The following is a 25,940-nucleotide window of genomic DNA, read 5'->3' on the forward strand; positions in this document are numbered from 1 at the left end:
GCAAATCTCAGATAATTTAGAGAATTTTAGTTTTTTCACTGTACTTTAAAAAAAGTCGAACAAAGGGGAGGTCCCCCTCCGCCACCAAATATCGAAATATAAAGTAGCGGATCTTTGTCTAGATGCCAACCCCAACCTTCAATGAAAATTTCAAGCAAATCGGTCAACTTTGGTCCAATTTTCAAAACGTCCGCCAAAGGGGAGGTCCCCTCCGCGACCAGGTGTCAAAAAATAAGGTACCCTATTTTCACCACATGAACGCCCCCTACGATCTCTGAAAGTTTCAAGTAAATCGGATCAGCCGTTTCGGAGCCAACTCAGTACATACAAACAAACAATCAAACAAACAAACAAACAAATAAACAAACATAGATTGAATTTTATATATATAGATAAAAAAATATTATAAAATGTCTTTTATTCGCAGGGCTTTAATGCGGTTTTTAATAAATGGGTTCATACATTTTGACCAATTAAGAATTAGGGAAAAAATTGACAAAAAAAGAAAAGTTACATTCAATGCATGACGTTTTTAGCATATATAATGTAAATATACATATTTTTCAATGTCGAAAATTATGTATACTTCATTTATAATATTAAAAATTCCATTAATATTATGTATACATTCATAGTTAATGAAAACCTGTAGTTTTTAATTTAAGAGTTTTTTCATACAATTTGGAAAATTTGGAAAATTTTTAGGAACATAAAATAAATGATTTATTTTTTTGTGTGGACTTTTAGTATGTGGTACAAACCGGTTTAGGTTTATATGGTATAAAAAATAGGAACACATTTCATCCGGTCCGGTTAAAATTTGGTACGCAGACGTCGTTTAACAACCTTGCAAATTGGTTCATATCGGCCCATAGTTACATATAGCACCCATATAAGTGATGGGTTCAATCCCAGTTTCCACCAAAAACTTTTTCAGCTGTGGATTATCCCCTCTCAGTAATGTTGGTGACATCTCTGAGTGTTTCAAAACTTTTTTAAGAAATCTCAGAAACACAATGAATTTTTATGCATTTCAAGACTGTCTCCAGTTTTTTATGTACTATTTAAGTTTGTTATTTGTTTTCTTTTTTTTTTTGTTTTAATTTTCATAAATTATTTGAAGTGGGTCTGCGATCCTTGGAAAAACATGACACCGTTTCTATTCACAATCATATAGAAAAAGGGATGATCTACTTTGAAAATTTGGATAATTTCTGCAGGCCCAGGGCGGCTTGCTCCATATCCCACGAAACCTGAAATTTGAAAACAAGAAGCAACATATATTTTAGTTTAAAATGTTCTATTATTGAGAATTGAATCCAAAAAAGTAGTAAAAATTAATGGATCATAGGTTAGGTTATAATGGAAGTCCGATTAAGTTTCAGGCTCACTTAGACATTTCAGTCCATTGCGATAATAGATCATAGTTTTTCCATGTAGTCATTTACTCCCATTACCAAGTGTGACACATATCAGTCATATCAGCCCTGTTTAAGATACATAACTATAGTAAAAATACGATAAAATATATTATTTTCAAGACACGCAAATATTGTTTAATAAATTGGGCACAATTGAATTGGAATTGGACACTATGTAATATGTAAAATTAACCTGACTTCCTAGAAAGCCCGCAATCAATATCCGTTTTACTGTATATTTAAATACTTTAATATAGCAATACATAAATGCAGTGAGTTCATTTGTTCACAAAATTTTATTCAAATTATTAGAAATATTGCATAATATTTTAAGTTTAAAATTTTGATTGGGATCCCTGGAAAAAGATTACACCATTCTTATTCACAATCATGTAATGGAAAGCATGATCTACAATGAAGGTTGGAATAATTTCAGGAGGTCCAGGACGAACTGAGCCAAATCCAACAATACCTGTAATATTAGAATATATAAAATAACTTATTTGTGGATTTTTTTTAACATAAGATTTGTTGGAACATAACAATTATGTTGCGGACTAATAGATATTGTTAATAGTTTAGTGTTTCATTAGTTAATGCACGGATGAAAGATACTGTTTGGGTGTGAAAATTATATGTTTGGAAAACAACTTTTTTAACACAATATTTTTAAGTGCAAGCATATAATGTTCATGAACTAGAATATCATGTTTGGGACATATATGTTAATATGTTAGAACATATTACTTTGGGACATAAAATGTTTGTAAATGTAATATGCTTAGATGCAAACAAATATTAATTTAGAAATAGCCTATAAACATATATGTTTTTAAGAAAGAGAGACCTAGAGAGTATGCTGCAAGTAAAATACTGGAAGTAAGCAATTGGCGCCTTAAAAATATGTCCACACAAAGGAAATTTCATTAAAAATTTTTTCTACCAGTTTATGCCCTAAGGTGAAACATAATATGTTTGAACAAAACAAACAAACCAATCCTGAAAATATATATGCTTGAAGCAAAATGTGTTTGGCGTATATGTTACAGAAGCGATTTTTTTGAGGGTGTGGGAAATGTTGTGAATATTAAACGCAATTTTACCAAAAGGACGTACAGACGAAAGCTAGGACGGACATCGGTAAATCGACTAAGAATTTCAACAAGACCCAGAATATATATATATATATATATATATATATATATATATATATATATATATATATATATATATATATATATATATATATATATATATATATATATATATATATATATATATATATATATATATATATATATATATATATATATATATATATATATATATATATATATATATATATATATATATATATATATATATATATATATATATATATATATATATATATATATATATATATATAAGTGCGCTTAAAACAAGCGGCTATCACTATACCTGGCCTTTCCTGTTCTACCAAAATCAATAGGATCGATTCTGCCCTAAGAAGGCTTGTGCCAATTTTCAAGTCGATTGGCTAAAAGTTGTTTATAACAAGTAAAGAAAGTTTATAACAAGAAAGTCTAAAGTCGGGCGGGGCCGCCTATATTATACCCTGCACCACTTTGTAGATCTAAATTTTCGATACCATATCACATCCGTCAAATGTGTTGGGGGCTATATATAAAGGTTTGTCCCAAAAACATACATTTAAATATCACTCGATCTGGACTGAATTTGATAGACTTCTACAAAATCTATAGACTCAAAATTGAAGTCGGCTAATGCACTAGGGTGGAACACAATGTTAGTAAAAATATGGAAAATATTTAAATCTGAAGCAATTTTAAGGAAACTTAAAAAAGTTTATTTATGATTTATCGCTCGATTTATATGTATTAGAAGTTTAGGAAAATTAGAGTAATTTTTACAATTTTTCGACTAAGCAGTGGCGATTTTACAAGGAAAATGTTGGTATTTTGACCATTTTTGTCGAAATTAGAAAAACATACATATAGAAGCTTTATATGTTTTTCAAATTTGGCACGCATAGCTACAATGCTAATTATACTCCCTGTGCAAAATTTCAACTAAATCGGAGTTAAAAATTGGCCTCTGTGGCCGTATGAGTGTAAATCGAGCGAAAGCTATATATGAGAGATATATCTAAATCTGAACCAATTTCAACCAAAGTTGGCACGCATAGCTACAATGCTAATTCTACTCCCTGTGCAAAATTTCAATTAAATCGGAGTAAAAGATTGGCCACTGTGGTCATATGAGTGTAAATCGGGCGAACGATATATATGGGAGCTATATCTAAATCTGAACCGATTTCAATAAAATTTATTTGGCAAATTTTTGGCAAATTATGGTAAAACTCTGGCTTCTGGGGCCATATAAGTCCATATCGGGCGAAATATATATATATATGGGAGCTATATCTAAATCTGAACCAATTTCTTCCAAAATCAATAGGGCTCTATTCTGAGCCAAAACACATACTTGTGCCAAATTTGAAGTCGATTGGACTAAAACTGCGACCTAGACTTTGATTACAAAAATGTGTTCACGGACAGACGGACATGGCTATATCGACTCAGGAGCCCACCCTGAGCATTTTTGCCAAAGATACCATGTGTCTATCTCGTCTCCTTCTGGGTGTTGCAAACATATGCACTAACTTATAATTCCCTGTTCCACAGTGTGGCGCAGGGTATAAACATATGCACTAACTTATAATACACTGTTCCACAGTGTGGAACAGGGTGGTTGGCATCGTCAACAGTCAACTCAGGGTGCGGCCCTGAGTGTTATGGCTAAAGACTTTTATAACTATTTTATTTCCTTCTGGGTGTTACAAACATATGTATATATGTCTAAAGATCTGTTCCATAGCGTGGTGTTGGGTATAACATTTTTCAAAAAATGAGTGGTCGTTTGAGTGGGTAACGCATCATGTCAACTGTCCAAGTCTGTACCTTTAATACGCAAAATTAGCTAGTACTACATGATTTTAATATAAAACAGTTTGTTAGTAAATGAAAAGTTTGAGGGATATATAAATATGAATTCCATACCTGTAGCTGCAGCTGCTTCAGTTCCTTTTTCATTGACCTCAATGAAGGCTTTATGGATAACCTTTGACACTTCAAATATCTCAGGAGATTTTAAAAGTTTACCAAATTCAGCCGATTTTGTGAACATACGTGACATACCCAACTTAAAATGAAAATAAAATATATTTAAATGTAATGAAAATTTAATTCCTCTAGCATTTCAATTCCAATTAACCGTACCCTTTTAAGAACATCAGTTAATTCAATTTCATATTCAGTTTTAAATTTTGGCATGTTTACTATAACCTTGCTGGAATACAATTGACCCATCACTTTATCCATAGTCACACTCTTTAGTTTTTCCTTGACACCTCCCAATCCATCAATGGTCTTGGGCAAGATAACCAACATAGAAAGATCAGAATCTTTATAAGGCATTTGCAAGACATCAGCATCCAATTCTGGTATATTTCCATATAAGAAATAACCGGTCTGACTCATCATTGGAACATTTATGCTGTTGTCTTCGTCTGTATAGAAAGGTTGTGGATTTGTTGCATGCTCTGGAAAAGCCTTTTCCCATTCACCTTTGAAGTGTATGGCATTCAATAGAACCAAGCGAGTTTTATTATTTAAATCATTTGGCGCGACAAGATTCTTAATTAAATTATTCGTTTTCGATTCAACCCAAGAATTAATAGTCTCAGCTGCTTTGGCATTTTCGTTGAAATCGATGTTATCAGCAGTGGTAAAGAAATTCTTGTTAAGGACTTCATTGAATTTATCTTGCACCTCAAAATCTTTCATGATATACATTTTATTAGCAATCTTCATGGTACGACTGTCACCATAGGTGGATAAAATCGAATGGAAATTATTCGCAATAGATTCTTCATCAAGGGTATTTAAGCTTAAACCTTTATGCATTTCGACTGCTGTTTCTCCTTCAGCTCCTAGACTGGCCATAGCAACACATGTCTGTATGGAGAATGGTGAGACTATGATGTTTTCTTCATGTGATGATTTTGCCAATAGACTAAAGACATTTTTGGCAAAATTCTCTAAACCATTAGAAAATTGCAAAGTATCTTTATTGGTGGTGGGACCTTGCAGGGTTGTGGGTATATTCACTAGGAGAATAGCGAAGAAGCATGAATATGGGGAAAGTTTAACTGAAATGAAAATTAGGTTTATTATTAAGCAATAAAACTGACATGAAAATAAAATCTCCGAGCTTGCGATTAAGCAAATTTGTTCCCTACACAACAAAAAATTACTCATTCTTTTTTACGTTGCTTGGACCAAATAATTCTTCAAAATGTGATGTGGAATTTAAGTTCAATAATTTCGCTTCTATGAAAATACTCGGCTTTAACACAATGCAATCCATTACGGATTGAATTATTTTCACCACAAAAGAAATCTTTCTGGAAGTCTCATTCCTTTATACTAGGGCTGTGGAGTCAAGCCAATTTTGCTCGACTCCGACACCAGCATTTTTCATCAGCTCGACTCCGGAGTCGACTCCGGGTAATATAACTAAATCTCATTTTAATACTCCGACACCAGCATTTTTCATCAGCTCGACTCCGACTCCGGAGTCGACTCCGGGTAATATAACTAAATCTCATTTTAATACTCCGACACCAGCATTTTTCATCAGCTCGACTCCGACTCCGGAGTCGACTCCGGGTAATATAACTAAATCTCATTCTAATACCACTAATTTGTAGTTCTATTGTGGGGGTACCGTAAGTGAATCGATATAAAGTATCATATTTATTTATGTGTGCAAAACAAAGGTCTTAATTTCACATTAGATGCCAATTAAACTCTATATTTCAAATTTAGCGCTATGTTTAATAAATAAAATAATGCTATAAATAACCATCATAATATGAGAAGATACCAACGGTATATGTATTTGTGGACCAAAATTATTTATACTATCTCAAATCCTTTAAATTTTTTGCGAGCTATATAAAGGTTTATATTCCCATATGCATGAATTTGAATCTGAATCGATTTAGACAAAATGGTATATACTTCTACAAAATCTATGTACTTTAAATTTAAATCTAACGTTATGGGACGTAACACAATTTTAACAAAAAATAAAAATGCAAGGAAAGTCTAAAGTCGGGCGGGCCGATTATAATATACCCTGCACAACTTTGTATTTAGATCAACATTTTGATAAAATCTCAAATTCACTTCTACAAAATCTCGGGCAATATTTGGGAAATATTTATAATTGTTTAGACAATTTCGCAAAAATGCATTTATGATTCATTCATTGAAAAATTTGAAAATTTGAGTCATTTCTACAAGTTTTTGACTTAGCAGTGAGCATCAGTGAGCATACAATTTTGGAAAAATTTTTGTCTAGTAAATAAAATTTTGCAAAATTTTCTACAGAAACAAAATTTTGACTAAATTTTCTATAGAAATAAAATTTTGGCAAAATTTGTTATAGAAATCAAATTTTGACCAAATATATAGAAATAAAATTTTGAATAAAATTTTTATAGAAATAAAATTTGGCATAATTTTTTATAGAAATAAAAGTTTGAAAAAGTTATCAATAGAAATACAATTAAAAAAATGTGTAGCAAACAAAATTTTGCAAAATTTTCTATGGAAATAAAATTTTGCAAAATTTTCTATAGAAATAAAATTTTGCAAAATATTCTATAGAAACAAAATTTTGACTAAATTTTATATAGAAAAAAATATTTCTATAGAAATAAAATTTCGAATACATTTTTTTTAGCAGTGACCATCAGTAAGAAAAAAAATTTTGAGAAAATTTGCTATAGAAATAAAATTTGACAATTTTTTTCTTATGGAAATAAAATTTTGAAAAAATTATCAATAAAAATACAATTTTAGAAAAATTTTTGTGTAGTAAATAAAATTCTGCAAAATATTCTACAGAAACAAAATTTTGACTAAATTTTCTATAGAAATTAAATTTTGACAAAATTTTCTAATAAAAAAATTTATTACTATAACATTTTGGCAAAATTTTCTATAGAAATAAAATATTGACCAAATTTTCTAATAAAAAATCTATTACGATAAAATTTTGGCAAAATTTTCTATAGAAATAAAATTTTGACTTACATTTTTATAGAAATATATATACAATAGAAATAAAATTTAAAAAAAAAAAAATTGTGTGACAAACAAACTTTTGCAAAATTTTCTATAGAAATAAAATTTTGCAAAATATTCTATAGAAAAAAATTTTTGACTCAATTTTCTATAGAAATAAAATTTTGACTAAATTTTCTATAGAAAAAAATATTTCTATAGTAATAAAATTTTGAATAAATTTTTTATAGAAATAAAATTTTCACAAAATTTGCTATAGAAATACAATTTTGACAAAACTTTTTATAGAAATAATATTTTGACAAAATTTTCCTAATTGGAAGTTGATTTTCATTTACAATCATGCTGTACATTGATCGAATGAATAACGCAATGGAAACTAATTTGCGTAAAAACTTGCTTAGTTACAAAAATGTGAAGCGTTTTAAAAAATTTGGTTTAGCCGGAGTCGGAGTCGAGCAAAATTTTTACGACTCCGACTCCGACTCCAGCAAAATCTTCAGACTCCGACTCCAAGACTCCGACTCCGGCTCCACAGCCCTGATTTATACCATAAAATAATCCATTGAAGAAACAAAATTGGAATTGGTGCTAAAATATTTAATTAATTCCCATGTAGTACCATTTTTGAAAACATTTTTCTGGATAGTATTTGTCTAGGCAGTCGTTCGTCTTTACATTTTAGTCTATATTTTAAGCCGCTTTGTTTTTGTCTTATAAATACTTTTTGACTTTGTGACATGTATGATAAATTATTCGTTTATTTTAGAGTTACAGTTGAGTAGCAATCAATGAGCTCATTGGTAGATACTGTAAATACATTTTCTCCAGAAATAAATTAAGCCAATATGTATTGTTGAGATGATCATTGTTTAACATTTTCATTAGTCACATATTGTCATATTTAATTTTGTATTAAACAAATATATACGAAATCAAAATTCTTTAACAAAAAGTTGTGGGTTTTTATGATAAGAATTTCTATACATTCACAGCTTGTTTCTTGAATAAAGAAAAGATTAAACAAAATTACGTATCGGTGATATAAGCCAACTTAAAAATACCCTCGACTCGGGGTTCTTTTAGCAATAAATTAACTTCATTCAAAGCGCAGTAGGTCAAATTTTCAAATAACACTAAAATGTTCGAGAATTAAAACATGTTGCTATTATTCTTGAAAATAGGATTTATTTTTCATAGTATCAACAGACACTAATTGGAAAGCGATCCAGGAAATTTGAGAAAACATCATCAATGAAAGGTTTTATAGTATCAACGTAAATTTTGTTTTGTATTAATGAATTTAAGCCAACGAATATCGGACCATAAAACAGCTGTCTAATTTTTAAAGTTTTCAATTTTAATTGTAACTTGTAATTTAAATAATTTGTATTATTTTATTAATTCCTACTCTGTTTTTAAACTATTTAAAACAAAAAAGTTAAAATTACTCATTATAAATATGGAAAAATTGAAGTAAACGAACTTCCTGAGTGTTTAAAATAAAGATCTTTGGCAATTCTTGTAAGTGCTTCTAACGTTGTGCCTTTAGAAAAACTTCCAATTTTTTTTTTGACTGCGTCATTAATAGGATTCGTTTTTCTTGGATTGGAGATTTGAACTATGTTTTCAGCGCCAGATCTTGATTAATTTTTTTTTCAATACAGATATTATTATTTTTTTTAATACAGATAAATTCAAAAATTTTGACCCACATTTAAGAATTTTTGTATTGGCATCAACTTTATATCTAGATTTTATAAAATTTAAATTTGGATAAAGTTCTCATTTAATGTTGTACTCATAAGCGTAGAAAGGCCTCTTGGGGAAGCTTAGAAAAAATGTATCCCCCCCCCTGGAATTTTAAAACCTATGTAACCTATGTTCCATTGTATATTCACACAAAAAAATTTCACGAAAATTTTTCCAATTAAAATTTTAATTGAGTTTTAAAAAATATTCAATTAAAAATTTAATTGATTCAAAATTTTTTTTAATTGAAACAAAAATCAATCACAAAAATAATAGTATCAATCACAAAAATAATAGTATCAATTAATTTTTTAATTGGATCAATTAACTTTTTATTTGACCTTCAATTAATTTTTTAATTGATACTATCATTTCTGTGATTGAAGACATTTCAATTAAAAATTAATTGGATCAATTAATTTCGTGATTGAATCAGAAAAACAAATTTTTTGTGTGTTGTTACTGTAGTATAGGCTAAAGTTGTCGATACTCAAAAAAAAGTTTACTTGGATCCAAAGATTTTGACCTTCCCTTAAGGATTTTAGTATTTATTCCGAGCCAAAGATGCGTCTTCTTTAAAATAAAGAATTTTTTTAGCGACCTATCTGGCTTTAAATCTAGGATCATTGAGCTTAACATGGAATCGGGCAGCACTCAGTGATAAGAGAGAAGTTCACCACTGTGGTATCACAATGGACTGAATAGTCTAAGTGAGCCTGATACATCGGGCTGCCACATAACCTAACCTAACCTAGGATCAATAAAATTGAAATTAGGATACAGATCTCATTTATCAAATTTTCATTTGCTTTTTGTGGTTTATTAATAAACGTACTCATGTACAAACAAATGCTCGCTCAAAAATTCAAATTATAACGGATACTTCAAAGTAAAAAATATTTTCTTAATTCCAAAAAAAAAAAAAAAAAAACTTTAAACCAAAGACGCTAAATCCTCAAAATAAGTCTTAGCCTATATTTGAAGCGTTTTTATCTTAAATCTAAAGTTTCAATATTTCAGTTAATTTAAGGACAATTTCTTTAAACCAAAAATCTATTTCTTTACTTTAAGGAATATTAGCATTTGTTCAAAGACATGCGACTTTAACGGAGGGACGCAAATTTACAAAATGTGTGTCCTAAATTTAATGGAAAAAATTGTTGAAGCAAATATTATAAATTTTATTTTAATTAAATTTTCATTATTTTAAAGAAATTTGTCCTTAATATTTGGTAAAGTTCGCATCCTAAAATTTAGGTTGCGTAATCTTTAATATCACGTAAATATTTTTTTCAGTGTAGATACGGCGATGGTTGTACCTTTAATCCAACGATTTAAAATAACAACTAATTTACAGTTTATATATTTACACCAATAATGTCTTTATTTACGTTACGATTAGTAAGACTTACTTCACAGACTCAAGGCGCCCAAAGGCGTGTATTGTGACTTAAATGAAAACTATTTTATAATTAATATACCTACATGCTCCCCTTTAAAAGAATTTTATCCTGAATATTGTGCATATTATATATCCTATAATATAGGCTGCATAATATAATATTATTATATGTACATGGACTAAATTACGGATGGACAGACAGATACTTCCAGTTTTTATCATACTATATTTTTTTTTATTTTATTTACAAAACCAATTAATTGGTTTATTTCAGTTAGGTTGTTTTATACTATGCAATAATATATTAAGAATAAATCTTACCATTTGTTTCCATCTTAAATTTCTCAATTCCCTATACCGAAAATTTTAATAAAATCAAAATTAAATATTCACTGAATCCGTAAAAGATGCTACTGCTGCAGCTTCTGGTTTTAAACTAATCAACAAAGATGCTCGGTAAGAATATAACCGCTTACGGGAGAAATGATCAACATTTTCTCTTATCAAACGGTGGGAGATAATTTTACTCAAACCTAGAATAATTCTATTAATCAATATTCTGTTCTAATCGAAAAAAGAAAGCTGATATCGACGTGTTTGTATAAGACGAAAACTCATTAAAATATTAGCATACGATCAATCTTATTTACTTGTTTAATTATTTATAAATATATGTTGACTGAAACATTTTATATACCCTATAATTCGAATTCGATGACATATTGAATTTAATATACCATTTGACAATTGCAATATTAATGGGAAGTAACAAGTATATACGGCTAAGCCGAATCTTATGTACACCTCACCATGGATTGCATACAATCTTCTACTAAAAGCAATCTTCCACAATCGAATTATATGGGTTGTGGTATATTGAATTATTTGGCATCGGTTTATATGGGGGTCTACATATAATTATGGACCGATATGTATGATTTTTAGAGGATATATACTTGCATTATGTAACTAATTTTAACAGGATCAGATGAAATTTTCTCGTCCAAGAGGGTCGTCCAAGAGGGTCTGCAAGTCATATCTACGATCAGCTTATATGGGGCTATACTTAAAACTGGTGCGATATGGTCCATTTACAATACTATCCGATCTATATAAATAAGAGCTAATTGTGCGAAGTTTCAAGTCTACAGGTTGTTTCGTTCGGAAACTTGGTTTCAACAGACGGACGGACGGATATCATTAAATCGACTCAGAATTTCACCACAAACCAGAATAGATATATACGTTATGATGTCTGAGACCAACATACGATGTATTCCAAACGGAATGACAAAGGCTCAAATGAAATCCTGTTTCCTTAAAGTAAGATTTCGGAGGAGCTAGCCTGAATTAAGTAAAGGTATTACATTCGTAAAACAAGGATACAGATTTCTAAATACCAAACTATTCTCGAACATTTACACGATCTTATTATTACTCGACATAAAGGTATCCAGAAATGAGCCATCAAAAACCTTATTTTCAGGATAAAATTCTTCTGTACTTCGAGGTGCAAAAGATGACGTGGGTTTTTATAACATAAAATGCTCTAAGAGAAGCAAATTTCATCCGATCCAGCTGAAATTTGGTACATGGTGTTAGTATATGGTCTCTAACAACCATACAGAAATTGGTCCATATCGGTCCATAATTACATATAGCCCCCATATAAACCGATCCCCCGATTTGGTTTACGGAGCCTCTGAGAAAACCAAATTTCATCCGATCCGGCTGAAATTTGGTACATGGTGTTGGCATATGTTTTCTAATGACCATGCAAAAATTGGTCCACAGCAGCTATAATTATATGTAGCCCCCATATAAACCGATCCCCAGATTTGACCTCCGGAGCCTCTTAGAGGAGCAAAAGTCATCCTATCCGATTGAAATTTGGTACGTGGTGTTAGTATATTGTCTCTAACAACCATGCCAAAATTGGTCCATATCGGTCCATAATTATATATAGCCCCCATATAAGCCGATCCCCAGATTTGACCTCCGGAGCCTCTTAGAGGAGCAAAATTCATCCGATCCGGTTGAAATTTGGTACGTGGTGTTAGTATATGGTATCCCACAACCATGCAGGAATTGGTCCATATCGGTCCATAATTATATATAGCCCCCATATAAATCGATCCCCAGATTTGTCCTCCGGAGCCTCTTGGAGGAGCAAAATTCATCCGATCCGGTTGAAATTTGGAACACGGTGTTAGAATGTGGTCTCAAACAAACACGCAAGAATTGGTCCATATCGGTTGATCTCCGGAACCTCTTGGAGGAGCAAAATTCATCCGATCCGGTTGAAATTTGCAACGTGGTGTTAGTATAAGGCCGCTAATAACCATGCCACAATTGGTCCACATCGGTCTATAGTTATATATAGCCGATCCCCAATCACACAAAAATTGGTCCATATCGGTTCATAATCATGGTTACCACTTGAGCCAAAAAAAATCTACCAAAATTTTATTTTTATAGAAAACATTGTCAAAATGTTATTTCTATAGAAAATTTTGTCAAAATTTTATTTCTATAGAAAATTTTGTCAAAATTTTATTTCTTTAGAAAATTTTGTCAAGATTTTATTTGTATAGAAAATTTTGTTAAAATTTTATTTCTATAGAAAATTTTGTCAAAATTTTATTTCTATAGAAAATTTTGTCAAAATTTTATTTCTATAGAAAATTTTGTCAAAATTTTATTTCTATAGAAAATTTTGTCAAAATTTTATTTCTATAGAAAATTTTGTCAAAATTTTATTTCTATAGAATTTTTTCCCAAATTTTACTTTAATAGAAAATGTTGTCAAAATTTTATTTCTGTAGAAACTTTAAACTTAATTATATACGTAGTTAATCGACCTTATTTAGTTTAATATATACCACGTATGGACTATGTGGTATATATTACGGTGGTAGGAAATTTTAAGATACCTTGCCATCGGCAAGTGTTACCGCAACCCAAGTAATTCGATTGTGGATGACAGTCTTCAGTAGAAGTTTCTACGCAATCCATGGTGGAGGGTACATAAGCTTCGGCCTGGCCGAACTTACGGCCGTATATACTTGTTTAAAATTGAATTTGAGAACCCTGGAACATAGTTAATCTTTTTGAAGTCCTTATGAAATAGTAGAATGGATGATCCGCATTGAAGGTTTTAGGTTCAGGGTGGTGTGCAGAAGCTTTCTGCATTACTATTACACCTGAAAAAAGTTAAATAAAATGTGTAGTGATTTTTATACAATGATACTTTTAGAAAATCTGTTAATATATTCCACCTCGATTGAAGTTGTGGGAACTGTACATGAGACATGATCTTTAAATGAACACAAATATGGCAATAAAATTAATATACCATAGTCTTTGTTTATAAATAAAAGTTAATAATGGAATTATGTGATTTAGAACATGTTTATTGTTTATAAATTGGCATATTTTAAAATATGATTTTATTTTAATTCATTTAAATAATATTTGCGATCCCTCGAACATTGTTAATCCTTTGCTATTCCTTACGAAATAATGGAATGGATGATCAGCATTAAATATTTTAGGTGGTGGTTCCACTACCGCTTTGGCAGAAGTAACTCGTACCATCGTTGTGCCTGTGAAATGGTAAAACATCATAAAAAAAATTATAATTTTTATAGTATTGTAAGCAGGGCGGTGGAGTCGAGCCAATTTTGCTCGACTCCGACTCCAGCATTTTTCATCAGCTCGTCTCCGACTCCGGGTAATATAACTAAATCTCATTTTAATACCATTAATTTGTAGTTCTATTGTGGGGGTACCGTAAGTGGATCGATATGAAGTATCGTATTTATTATGTGTGCAAAAAAAGGTCTTAATTTCACATAAGATGCCAATTGAACTCTATATTTCAAATTTAGGACAATGTTTAATAAATAAAATAATGATATAAATACCCATCATAATATGAGAAGATACCAACAGTATATGTATTTGTGGACCAAAATTATTGATACTATCTCAAATCCTTTAAATTTGTTGCGAGCTATATAAAGGTTTATATTCCCATATGCATGAATTTGAATCTGAATCGATTTAGACAAAATTGTATATACTTCTACAAAATCTATGTACTTAAAATTTAAATCTAACGTTATGGGACGTAACACAATTTTAACAAAAAATAAAAATGAAAGTCTAAAGTCGGGCGGGCCGATTATAATATACTCTGCACAACTTTGCATTTAGATCTACATTTTGATAAAATCTCAAATCAGACTTCTACATAATCTCGGGCAATATTTGGGAAATATTTATAATTGTTTAGACAATTTCGCAAAAATGCATTTATGATTCATTCATTGAAAATTTTGAAAATTTGAGTCATTTCTACAAATTTTCGACTTAGCAGTGAGTATCAGTGAGCATACAATTTTGGAAAAAATTTTGTGTAGTAAATAAAATTTTGCAAAATTTTCTACAGAAACAAAATTTTGACTAAATTTTCTATAGAAATCAAATTTTGACCAAATATATAGAAATAAAATTTTGAATAAAATTTATATAGAAATAAAATTTGCCAAAATTTTTATAGAAATAAAAGTTTGAAAAAATTATCAATAGAAATACAATTTAAAAAGAAATTGTGTAGCAAACAAAATTTTGCTAAATTTTCTATAGAAATAAAATTTTGCAAAATATTCTATAGAAACAAAATTTTGACTAATTTTCTATAGAAATAAGATTTTGACTAAATGTTATATAGAAAAAAATATTTCTATAGTAATAAAATTTTGAATACATTTTTTTTAGCAGTGAGTATCAGTGAGCATCAGTAAGAAAAAAAATTTGAGAAAATTTGCTATAGAAATAAAATTTGACAATTTTTTCTTATAGAAATAAAATTTTAAAAAAATTATCAATAAAAATACAAGTTTAGAAACATTTTTGTGTAGTAAATAAAATTCTGCAAAATATTGCACAGAAAATTTAGACTAAATTTTCTATAGAAATACAATTTTGACCAAATTTTCTAATAAAAAATCTATTACTATAAAATTTTAGCAAAATTTTCTATAGAAATACAATTATGACTTAAATTTTTATAGAAATAAAATTATCAATATAACAAACAAAATTTTGCAAAATTTTTTATAGAAATACAATTTTGCAAAATATTCTGTAGAAACAAAATTTTGACTCAATTTTCTATAGAAATAAAATTTTGACTAAATTTTCTATAGAAAAAAATATTTCTATAATAATAAAATTTTGAATAAATTTTTTATTGAAATAAAATTTTGACAAAATTTGCTATAGAAATAAAATTTTGACAAAACTTTTTATAAAAATAACATTTTGACAAAATGTTCTATAAAAAACAACTTTGAAAAAATGTTCTGTCAATATTCCACATATGTATATGGGCTTAAAATAAAATTAAAAAAAAATTTAAATTGTTCGAAATATTTCAAATAAATTGATATGGGCATTAAAATGGATCGATCCAGCCCATCTGCTAGTCTAACATTCTAGGAAACATAAAAAGATAGCCGTAATTGGAAGTTGATTTTCATTTACTATCATGCTGTACATTGATCGAATGAATAACGCAATGGAAACTAATTTACGTAAAAACTTGCTTAGTTACAAAAATGTGAAGTGTTTTAAAAAATTTGGTTTAGCCGGAGTCGGAGTCGTAAAAATTTTGCTCGACTCCGACTCCAGCAAAATCTTCAGACTCCGACTCCGGCTCCACAGCCCTGATTGTGAGTTTACTCAGAGCCAAAAACTTAATACAATTGGTCATCGGTGGAATGATCGTTATTATTTACATTTTCGTCACGCCATTTTAATTATTCTACACTTGGTTGAAAAACACTGGGTTTTCTGGCTCGTGTTCCCAAAACGGGATACTTTCGTCCCCAAAATCCACAATTTCAACTAAATTCCTCACAAAAATTGGCAATACAGTTTTGAAATTTCTTATGAAAACATAAAAACAAAACACTCAACCATTTCAATTTATCTCTACTGGATACGGAAGTAACATCAATTATGTCAGGCAAATCGTCCAAATGATTCGCAGGAGTGCAACGGTGCTGGCTTAATTTAAATACTTCCAAGTGTAGAAATATAAAAAGCAAGTGATGCTTCATATCCTACCTCAGGGGGGGTCATACTCACCAATATTTCAATTCTTTATGAATCATGCCTTACCTGTAGCAGCGGCAGCTTCAGTTCCTTTTTCATTAACATCGATATAAGCCTTGTAGATAACCTTGGAAACGGCCAAACGTTCAGGAAGTTGTCCATTTTGTGTCTTTAAGATTTTACTAAAATCAGCCTGTCCTGTGAAAATACGACCCATACCCAACTATAAGAAATAAACAGAAATATTTCTTGGCCCCACTTCTCCTTCATCATTGCTAATATTTTACCTTTTTAAGGACATCACTCAATTCGATATTAAATTCTGATTTAAATTTGGGTAAATCAACAATAACCTGCGTATTATACATTTCCTTAGTCAATTCGTGCAATGAGAGCGTTTTCAATTTTTCCTCTAATTTGTTTAAGCCTGCACGAGAATTAGGCAAGAGAACCAACATTGATAAATCTGAATCCTTATAACGCATTTCCAAAGCTTTGGCATCCAATTGAGGGATTTCTCCATAACGAAAACGGGCACGTACATGCATCATTTTAACTTTTACTCTCCTTTGACCATCCAAATGAAAGTATTTTTCTTTTGTACCCGATTCCGGGAATCGATTCACCCATTCTCCCTTAAAATGTATGGCATTCACTAGAACCAATCTGGTTTCTCTACTCAATATATTAGGAGAAATAAGGTTTTTGATAAGATTATTCGTTTTTGATTCAACCCATGAATTGATATTTTTAGCAGCATTGATGTTGTCAGCAAAATCAATGTTTTCAGCATCCGAAAAGAATTTCTTGCCCAGAAGATCATTGTATTTTTCTTGCACTTGATATTTTTTCATGATGTAGATTTTATTTGCAATTTTTAGAATATTGCTATTTGAATAGGAGGATAAGACAGCATGATATTTATCAGCCAATAATACTTCATTCACTCCCGAGAAACCTAAGACTTTGTCCATTTCGCCAGCAGTTTCTCCAGCAGCACCCATGCGAACCATGGCCAGACATGCTTGTATGGAAAAAGGAGAAAAGATGACATTTTTCGGGGTTCTTGAATTGCCCAATTTAGAGAAAATTTTAACTCCAAAATTTTCTGAGCTCTTGGCAAAACTCTCGTCACTTAAATTGGTAGCAGATTCCTGAATTGTTGCCGGTGTAACTATCAGTATCGAGACGAGTAGTATAAATAATTTCGAAAATTTAACTGAAAATGTTAAAATGACTAAAATTAGTAGATTGTAACTTTTAAACATAGTGTGTTTTGATACATCGTTATAACACGGCCCATAGTGCAAGGGTATACATTACAAAATAGTATGCCAAATTTTGGAATTCTTTATGCCAATTTTGGAATTCTTTATGTAACTATCAATGTATCCGTCCATATATTGAGAATATTTGTATACTCCCAGCAAAAAAAGAGCTTCCAAAAAAGTAATTTGGATCCCCAATCTGTGATCCGGAAGTAGTGCAAACTTGGATCATCTCCAATGAATTTTACATGGGCTTGTCATAGGACGGAAGTACTCCCTTTTTGGATCCTTTGCATTGCTTTAGAAGTTGTACCCTGGAAGTTAATTTGAATGAAGAAATTTAAAAAGCGAAAAAAAAATTTTTTTCCAACCAATTTCATTTTTTTTCATCCATATGTTTTATTACACAATTATTTTCCTATTATATAATTTTTACAATTTGAAAAAACTTTTTCGCTCCGACCAGGAGTTGAACCTGGGTTTGCTGGCACCATAACAGAATGCCTTAGCACACTCAGCCACAAAGGCCATTGAACATAAAGCGTCGAAAGGTCAATTCAAATGTTTGTGATATGATCGTAATACGACATCAAGGAATAACATTCTAATTGTTGTTTTTTATTAGTATGATCGAAAAAATAAGAAACGCAGGTTCAAATCTCATCAGCGGCATTTTTTATCAAATATTTTTCTAAAAAAATATTTTTTATGTCATGCATCGTTTTTATTTTATATTTTCGGCATATATTTTCGTATAAATATATTTTTTCCATTAAAAATCAACAAAAAACTTAAAAATTCTCGTAATTTGCAAAATCTTCTCAAAAGAACTTCCATGGAAGCGAAAAAGTCAAATGGCACAGGTTCAAATCCCAGCGGCGATGAAATAATTTTTTTTTATTATTATTTTTTTACTTTTTTATTTATTTTCTACTTTTTTTTTATTAGTTTTCTATTTTTTTGTAAAATTTAATTGTCAAAAATTTGCACTTAAACTAGCTTGATTGCGTTCTTTCTAATACTTGTCCACAAGGACTGCATCGGAAGTAGAAAAAAATCATTGGGGGATCCCAAGATGCGCTATATAAGAAATGTTTTGCAATTGTCCAAAAGGTCTGCAGCGGAAGTGGAAAAATATCATTGGGGAATCCCACGATGCGCTTTAGAAGAAATGTTTGTGGACTTGTCCTAAAGGACTGCATCGGAAGTTGAAAAAACTCAATGGGGGATTCTGGGATGGGCTTTAAAAGAAATGTTTGTGGAACAACTTCCAGTTTTTTTTGCTGGGAGCTCTTAAACAGTGTCACGTTCATAATGAGTCTAGTTATGTCCGTTCAACTTTTATATACATTTAGACGTATAGTGGCCACGGTTACCACTCATGCCGAAATTAATCTATCAAAATTTCAAGAAAATTTTACTCCAAATATACCAAATTGTGTCAAAATTTTATTTCTATAGAAAATTTTCTCAAAAATGTATTTTTATAGAAAATTTTGCCAAAATTTTATTTCATAAAAAGTTTTGTCAAAATTTAATTTCTAAAAATTGTTTTTTTAAATTTTATTCATATAGAATATTTAGTCAAAATTTTATTTCTATAGAAAATTTTAGCAAAATGTTATTACTATTAAGAATTGAAGTACCTCTTAGTTGAAGGATTCTGCCAATCTATCAAACAGTAAAAAATCTACCATTTTTGGTAGAATTCTACCAACCGTGGTAATGGCTGCCTGGTGTGTCAAGTCCCCAAAAATATCTAAATTAATATTAATGATAATAGATATTAGATATTAGAGTTCCAGAATACAGTACAAATTATTGTCTGATATGCTCTTTTTTCTTAGTGAATCATTGGCATGCTAACCATTTCACCGTAGTGAAATGGTTAGCATGCCCGCCTTGCATACACAAGGTCGTGGGTTCGATTCCTACTTCGACCGAACACCAAAAAGTTTTTCAGCGGTGGATTTCCCACCTCAGTAATGCTGGGGACATTTCTGAAGGTTTCAAAGCTTCTCTAAGAGGTTTCACTGCAATGTCGAACGCCGTTCGGCTATAAAAAGGAGGTCCCTTGTCATTGAGCTTAACATGGAATCGGGCAGCACTCAGTGATAAGAGAGAAGTTCACCAATGTGGTATCACAATGGACTGGATAGTCTAAGTGAGCCTGATACCTCGGTCTGCCACCTAATGTAATCTAACTTAACTCTTGTCGTTTTTCCGATTGCCTGCTTCAATCTCATTTTCTTTTAACCAGGCCACAGCCTATTCTAACTATAGGCTGTGGCCTGGTTAAAAGAAGCTTAAAATGTCACTTTTACGTCTTTAAAAACATAGTGTATTTCGAACGCTTGTTAGCTTTGTAGTCAAAATAAAAAAGTCAACAAATTTAAAAACTGTATCTCCAATTTTGAATAATTTTTCAGAATTATTAAAGCCAAGTTGGCATTCGTCCAACAAGTTTTCTTTCTCGTAAAGATGCCCATTTATGTCGAATCACTTAACTATAAGGACAAAACGACTTCATTGAAAAGTTTGTTGACTTTTGGATAAGAAAAAAAAAACTTTATATCAGGCAATTGCGTCTTCTAGCTAAGCAAAACCTGCATTCGTATTTTAAGTACAAGAATACAGCAATATATATTTTTTTCAGTGTGGTATGACTATGAAAAGACTTTTTCGACTATTTCGATAAATTTTTACATTTCATTATCTTAAAAAAAACTGCTGGAGACTTTTACCGAGCTACTAAATATGGCATGTTTAACTCATTATGAATTTGAACGTGATTTTTTCAGATATTTAGCATGTTCGTATAATTTACCTGCCATTTTCAGGCTATTGATTGTTCCAACTAGACAATTGTATTTAAAAGAGGTTGTAATTCACACAGCTGTCAGGTCTGATATTAAAGCTTTACAAGAATTTATATTTTACTGTTGATTTATTGCTTTCATATATCATTTATATATCGATTGCTGATTAATTCTTCCTTAAGTTTCATATAAAAGCCACAAATGTGGTCTACTCGTGGTATTTTTTTTTTTTGCAATTAATTGAATACCATCATAACAAAGAATGACGATGATATAATTGGAAGAAAATGCAATTCGTATGAGGGGAAATACCGTTGGTAGTCACCACCGAGGTCTTGCATAGAGCATAGGAATAAACTAATTCCAAATATTATTCTTACCTTTTCTAAATATGTTATAATGTTAATATGTTATACCCCAAATATAATTTAACGTAATTAAATACATACAAAAAAACAATTTTCTATTATTTTATTACATTATTTAAATTTTTTATAAACTTTTATATGTCACCATTCGGTTGCACTAAAACGCCATCTGAGTTCCTTTGAAAACAGCAAGTTCATCATAATTTTTGATCATATAGACAAAGGGTCGATCTACTTCAAATACTTTGGGTTCTTCGACAAACATAGGCATACAGTAGCCGACCATCATAATTGCTGTAAAGAAAATACATATACAATAATAGGAAATAAATTACAAACTATCGAATCATAAGTAATTATTCTTTAGTTAGTAAACGGAATGAAATAAAGAAAATAGAATGAAGTATATAAATCAGTTAGTTCTGCCGGATAGGAGCTAATCATTTCTTACCCAAGGATAGTGCATTTGTGAAACCCCCATTTCTATTCCTGGCGAGACCCAAGGTAATGTGGGGTTGACAAGAGTACACCCTACACTTACAATTCATTCGATCTACCTTACATTAAGTACCGATAATCCACCTTTTCTCAACCACACAAAATCGGTTCACAGATATGTGTTTGGCTTTTTAACCATCCGATGCGTGATAAGGTCCCTGTGAAAGTTTACGACATTTATTATGATAGTTTATGACTGTATCTGTACTAATTAGTAAATGAATTGATATTTGAGATCATATAACATAAAGATATATGCATGAATAAAATTGAAATTAGTCCACCGGGACATCATCACGAACAAAAGGGTTAAGCATACTGGGGCTTAATTTTCAATCCATCCATTGGAAATTCGGTAAGTGATGAAAGTTAAGTCCCCGGTCTGACACATAGATGGCGTCGCTAGTATTAAATGCATATTATTTTTATATAGTACTAACCTTCAAATCATTCGTGTCATCTGTAAGTCATTCATTCGTGACGTCTGTAAGTCAATTAGTTTGTGAGATAGAGCGTCTTTTGTGAAGCAACTTTTGTTATTGTGAAAAAAAAATGGAAAAAAGGAATTTCGTGTTTGGATAAAATACTGTTTTCTGAAGGGAAAAAATACGGTGGAAGATAAAACTTGGTTTGATGATGAGTTTCCGGGCTCTGCCCCAGGGAAATCAATAATAATTGATTGGTATGCAAAATTCAAGCGTGGTGAAATGAGCACGGAGGACGGTGAACGCAGTGGACGCCCGAAAGAGGGGGTTACCGACGAAAACATCAAAAATCCACAAAATGATTTTGAATGACCGCAAAATGAAGTTGATAAAGATAGCAAGAGGCCTTAAAGATATCAAAGGAACGTATTGGTCATATCATTCATCAATATTTGGATATGCGGAAGCTCTGTGCAAAATGGGTGCCGCGCGAGCTCACACACGCAAAAAAATAAATCTTTCCTCCCAAACGAAATTTTAGACAAACAAAGTTCCTTTCTCATTTGCTTTTCGCTGTAGGGAAGTGTATTTGGAAGAAAAGTATATACTTTTTGTGATAAACGTTTATTCTTTTCCAGGATGTGAAAACAATTTCATAAAGACAAACTCAAAAAAAAAAAACATTGTTTTCTTGCTAATTGAATTTTCCCTCAAATCTTTCTCACATCCACAAGGTTTTTTAGTTCTTAACACCTTTTCCTGTAATACCAACAATGTAGAAGAAATTATACGATTTTATAAATTTTTAAATTTTTTTTACTTTTACCTGGACGGAGAATCGAACCGCGGACCATGCACTTTGTAAGTCAACACACTAACCACTGAGCTATGTACCTGTTATGGTCATCAATAGATAAGTATCCATATAAGTTATATTTATATAGCATAGCTTGCGGCGCCCACGAACCGAATAAACAAAGTATATTTAACAGAAACAAACATTTAGTTTGGCACCGTGGAGCAGTGGTTGCTACGTCCGACTTGCATGTCAAGGGTCATGGGTTCGATCCCTGCTTCGACCAAAGTTTTTTTTTTTACATATATTCCAGATATGTTCGGAAGATTCCGAAAAAATGTTCAACATTACATTGTAGTATATTAAATTTTGAACTGTAAAATGTGTCTTATTAAAGACCTAAAGTCAGTGTTTGATATAAACGAAATGGACTGTGTTGTTGTTTCAAAAATAACTTTTTTTAAGGAAAAAATAAAAATTTTGTAACAAATGATTTTTTTTTTTGGTGATAAGAAGTTTAAAATTTTCGAAACAATTCAAAAAACTCTAACAAAAGAAAAACGTCTTCGGTACATGTTTTACAAACGTTTTTTTTTCTTTGCGTGCATTTGACCAAAAACAACAACGTGTTGATGATTCTGAGCGTAGTGATGATTCTGAGCAGCTGTTAACTCATAATACACCCGAGTTTTTCCGTCGATATATGACAATGGATGAAACATGGCTCCATCACTACACTCCTGAGTCCAATCGACAGTCGGCTGAGTGGACAGCGACCGGTGAACCGTCTCCGAAGCGTGGAAAGACTCAAAAGTCCGCTGACAAAGTAATGGCCTCTGTTTTTTGGGATGTGCATGGAAAAATTTTTATCGATTATCTTGAGAAGGGAAAAACCATCAACAGTGACTATTATATGGCATTATTGGAGCTTTTGAAGGTCGAAATCGCGGCAAAACGGCCCAATATGAAGAAGAAAAAAGTGTTGTTCCACCAAGACAACGCACCGTGCCACAAGTCATTGAGAACGATGGCAAAAATTCATGAGTTGGGCTTCGAATTGCTTCCCCACCCACCGTATTCTCCAGATCTGGCCCCAGCGACTTTTACTTGTTCTCAGACCACAAAAGGATGCTCGCAAGGAAAAAATTTGGCTGCAATAAAGAGGTGATCGCCGAAACGAATTTTGACAAAAAAATGTATTTTTCTTTGGTAGACCGGGGACTTATCATCCAACCTGTTATGTCCTAATACGAAGTCCATGACGCATAAACTTTAATATACAAATTTTACACAATTTAAAGATATGTGTTTTAAGCTTTTTTATAATTTATTTTTATTTAAATTATAAAAAATTTCCAAATTAAGGCTACGATTTATTTTGATTAGACCTTGATATATTTTTTTTTTAGTAGGAATATTTTTTTGTTTCTTAGCATCTGTGCTTAATTAGAATTTGTAAACCGGCATGCCTGGCTTCATATGCCCCAAAACAAAAAAAAAATTTCACAAATTAGATCTGTTTAATATTTAAAATTATTTTATTTTAAAGAAAACGCGTCATTAGCTCGAAATCAGGGCCAAAATATTGAGATCCAAATAAATTTCTTTGAATTCACCTTAACCACTAGACTCAAACAGTGAACCAAACAGGAAGGAAAATTTTGGTTAATTGAAATAAATTTTAACTAGACTGTATTACAAACGCACATGTCATCTGGATTTCATAAAAATAACTAAATATTTTTCGACAAATTCAAGAAAAAATATTTAGACATAATTACTTTATTTCACTTTTTAATGAAAATTTCGAAGTTTGAAGGAAAAAATTAGAGTTCAAAATTGCAAAAATGGCTTTAAAACTATACGAAGTTCAAGATGGGCGTATTATTGGTAAAATTTACAAATTGATTTCCAAAGTACCAAATTGCATTTTTAGTGCCATTCTAATCCAGAAATTCAAGTTGTTCTTAGTAATACATTGAATTGTAATTGGATGCAGTATTTTTTTGGTGAGAATTTTTAGAAATGTTGGTGCTTTTTGCCCTTCGGGAATTAGCATCACTGATAAAGTATAAACTAATTTCTGAACATTTTTGCCAAATAGAATTCTTATATTTTTCAAATATGTTATACCTCATACATATTTCAAAATAAGTAAATAAACACAAAATAACTACTTTTCAATTGATTTATTTCATTATTTGATTTGATGAACTTTTATTTGTTACTTATAACAATTGCATTAAAATACCATCTGAGTTCCTTTGAAAAGAGCAAGTTCTCCATAATTTTTGATCATATAGACAAATGGCCGATTTACTTCAAATACTTTGGGCTCCTCGACAACCATAGCCATACCACAACCGAACATAATTATTGCTGTAATGGGGAATAGGAAAGTTACAATAATAAAAAATAATTATGAAAAATATGCGATTTTACTGTAAGTAATTAATAACTAACTAGAAAGAAATATAAATCCGTTAATTCGCTCATACAGATGTTTAGGTACCTTTTTCCACTGATCGCAACCATACTCAAGCAAAAGTTTACTTAGATCCAAAGACTATGGAATTCCCTTAAGACCTGTAGTATTATTTCGAGTCAAAGAGGGGCTTGTTAAATATGTAGACATTTTTGAATAAGCTATCTAGTTTTGATACTAGACTATTTTCTTTCATTCTCTTTTTGCAATATAATAGTAAAGTTATCCAATTTATAACAGATAATTGATGGTACATTTTTTTTCTGAATATATATTGAACAAGTCAATACGGCCGAAAGTTCGGTCAGGCCGAATCATGTACCCTGCACCATGCATTGCGAATAAAATTCTACAAAAGGCTGTCATCCACAATGTAGCAACAGTTACCGATGTCAAGGTATATTAATCCTTCTTAACATTGTGTT

The 25,940-nt window shown here is 30.8% G+C and overlaps 2 protein-coding genes across 3 annotated transcripts in view; both read right to left on the reverse strand.

Annotated features, from left to right (window-relative positions):
• Window positions 1-938: 938 nt before the first annotated feature.
• Window positions 939-11,213, reverse strand: LOC142238433 (antichymotrypsin-2-like). Of its 2 annotated transcripts, none has more exons than XM_075310068.1 (4): window positions 11,055-11,213; window positions 4,703-5,634; window positions 4,484-4,625; window positions 939-1,253 (listed from the first exon to the last, which is right to left on the reverse strand). In XM_075310068.1, exons 1-4 carry the CDS (start codon window positions 11,065-11,067, stop codon window positions 1,114-1,116), a joined length of 1,227 nt encoding a protein of 408 aa, XP_075166183.1. In that variant the 5' UTR covers window positions 11,068-11,213; the 3' UTR covers window positions 939-1,113. The 2 variants fall into 2 exon arrangements, with proteins under 2 accessions (XP_075166183.1, XP_075166184.1); XM_075310069.1 differs by lacking the exon at window positions 939-1,253 and adding an exon at window positions 1,699-1,893.
• A 2,912-nt stretch (window positions 11,214-14,125) lies between these two features.
• LOC142240026 (uncharacterized) overlaps window positions 14,126-25,940 on the reverse strand; it is a 105,663-nt gene continuing 93,848 nt past the window's right edge. Inside the window, exons 7-11 of the mRNA XM_075311744.1 lie at window positions 21,476-21,605; window positions 21,324-21,328; window positions 17,144-18,075; window positions 16,923-17,079; window positions 14,126-14,338 (exon numbers count right to left, since the gene is read on the reverse strand). Coding sequence (XP_075167859.1) covers window positions 14,193-14,338; window positions 16,923-17,079; window positions 17,144-18,075; window positions 21,324-21,328; window positions 21,476-21,605 — 1,370 coding nt within the window. The 3' untranslated portion in view covers window positions 14,126-14,192. The remainder of the gene's footprint in view (window positions 14,339-16,922; window positions 17,080-17,143; window positions 18,076-21,323; window positions 21,329-21,475; window positions 21,606-25,940) is intronic.

The sequence above is a fragment of the Haematobia irritans genome, chromosome 5, assembly GCF_050003625.1.
Source record: "Haematobia irritans isolate KBUSLIRL chromosome 5, ASM5000362v1, whole genome shotgun sequence".
Taxonomy (NCBI): domain Eukaryota; kingdom Metazoa; phylum Arthropoda; class Insecta; order Diptera; family Muscidae; genus Haematobia; species Haematobia irritans.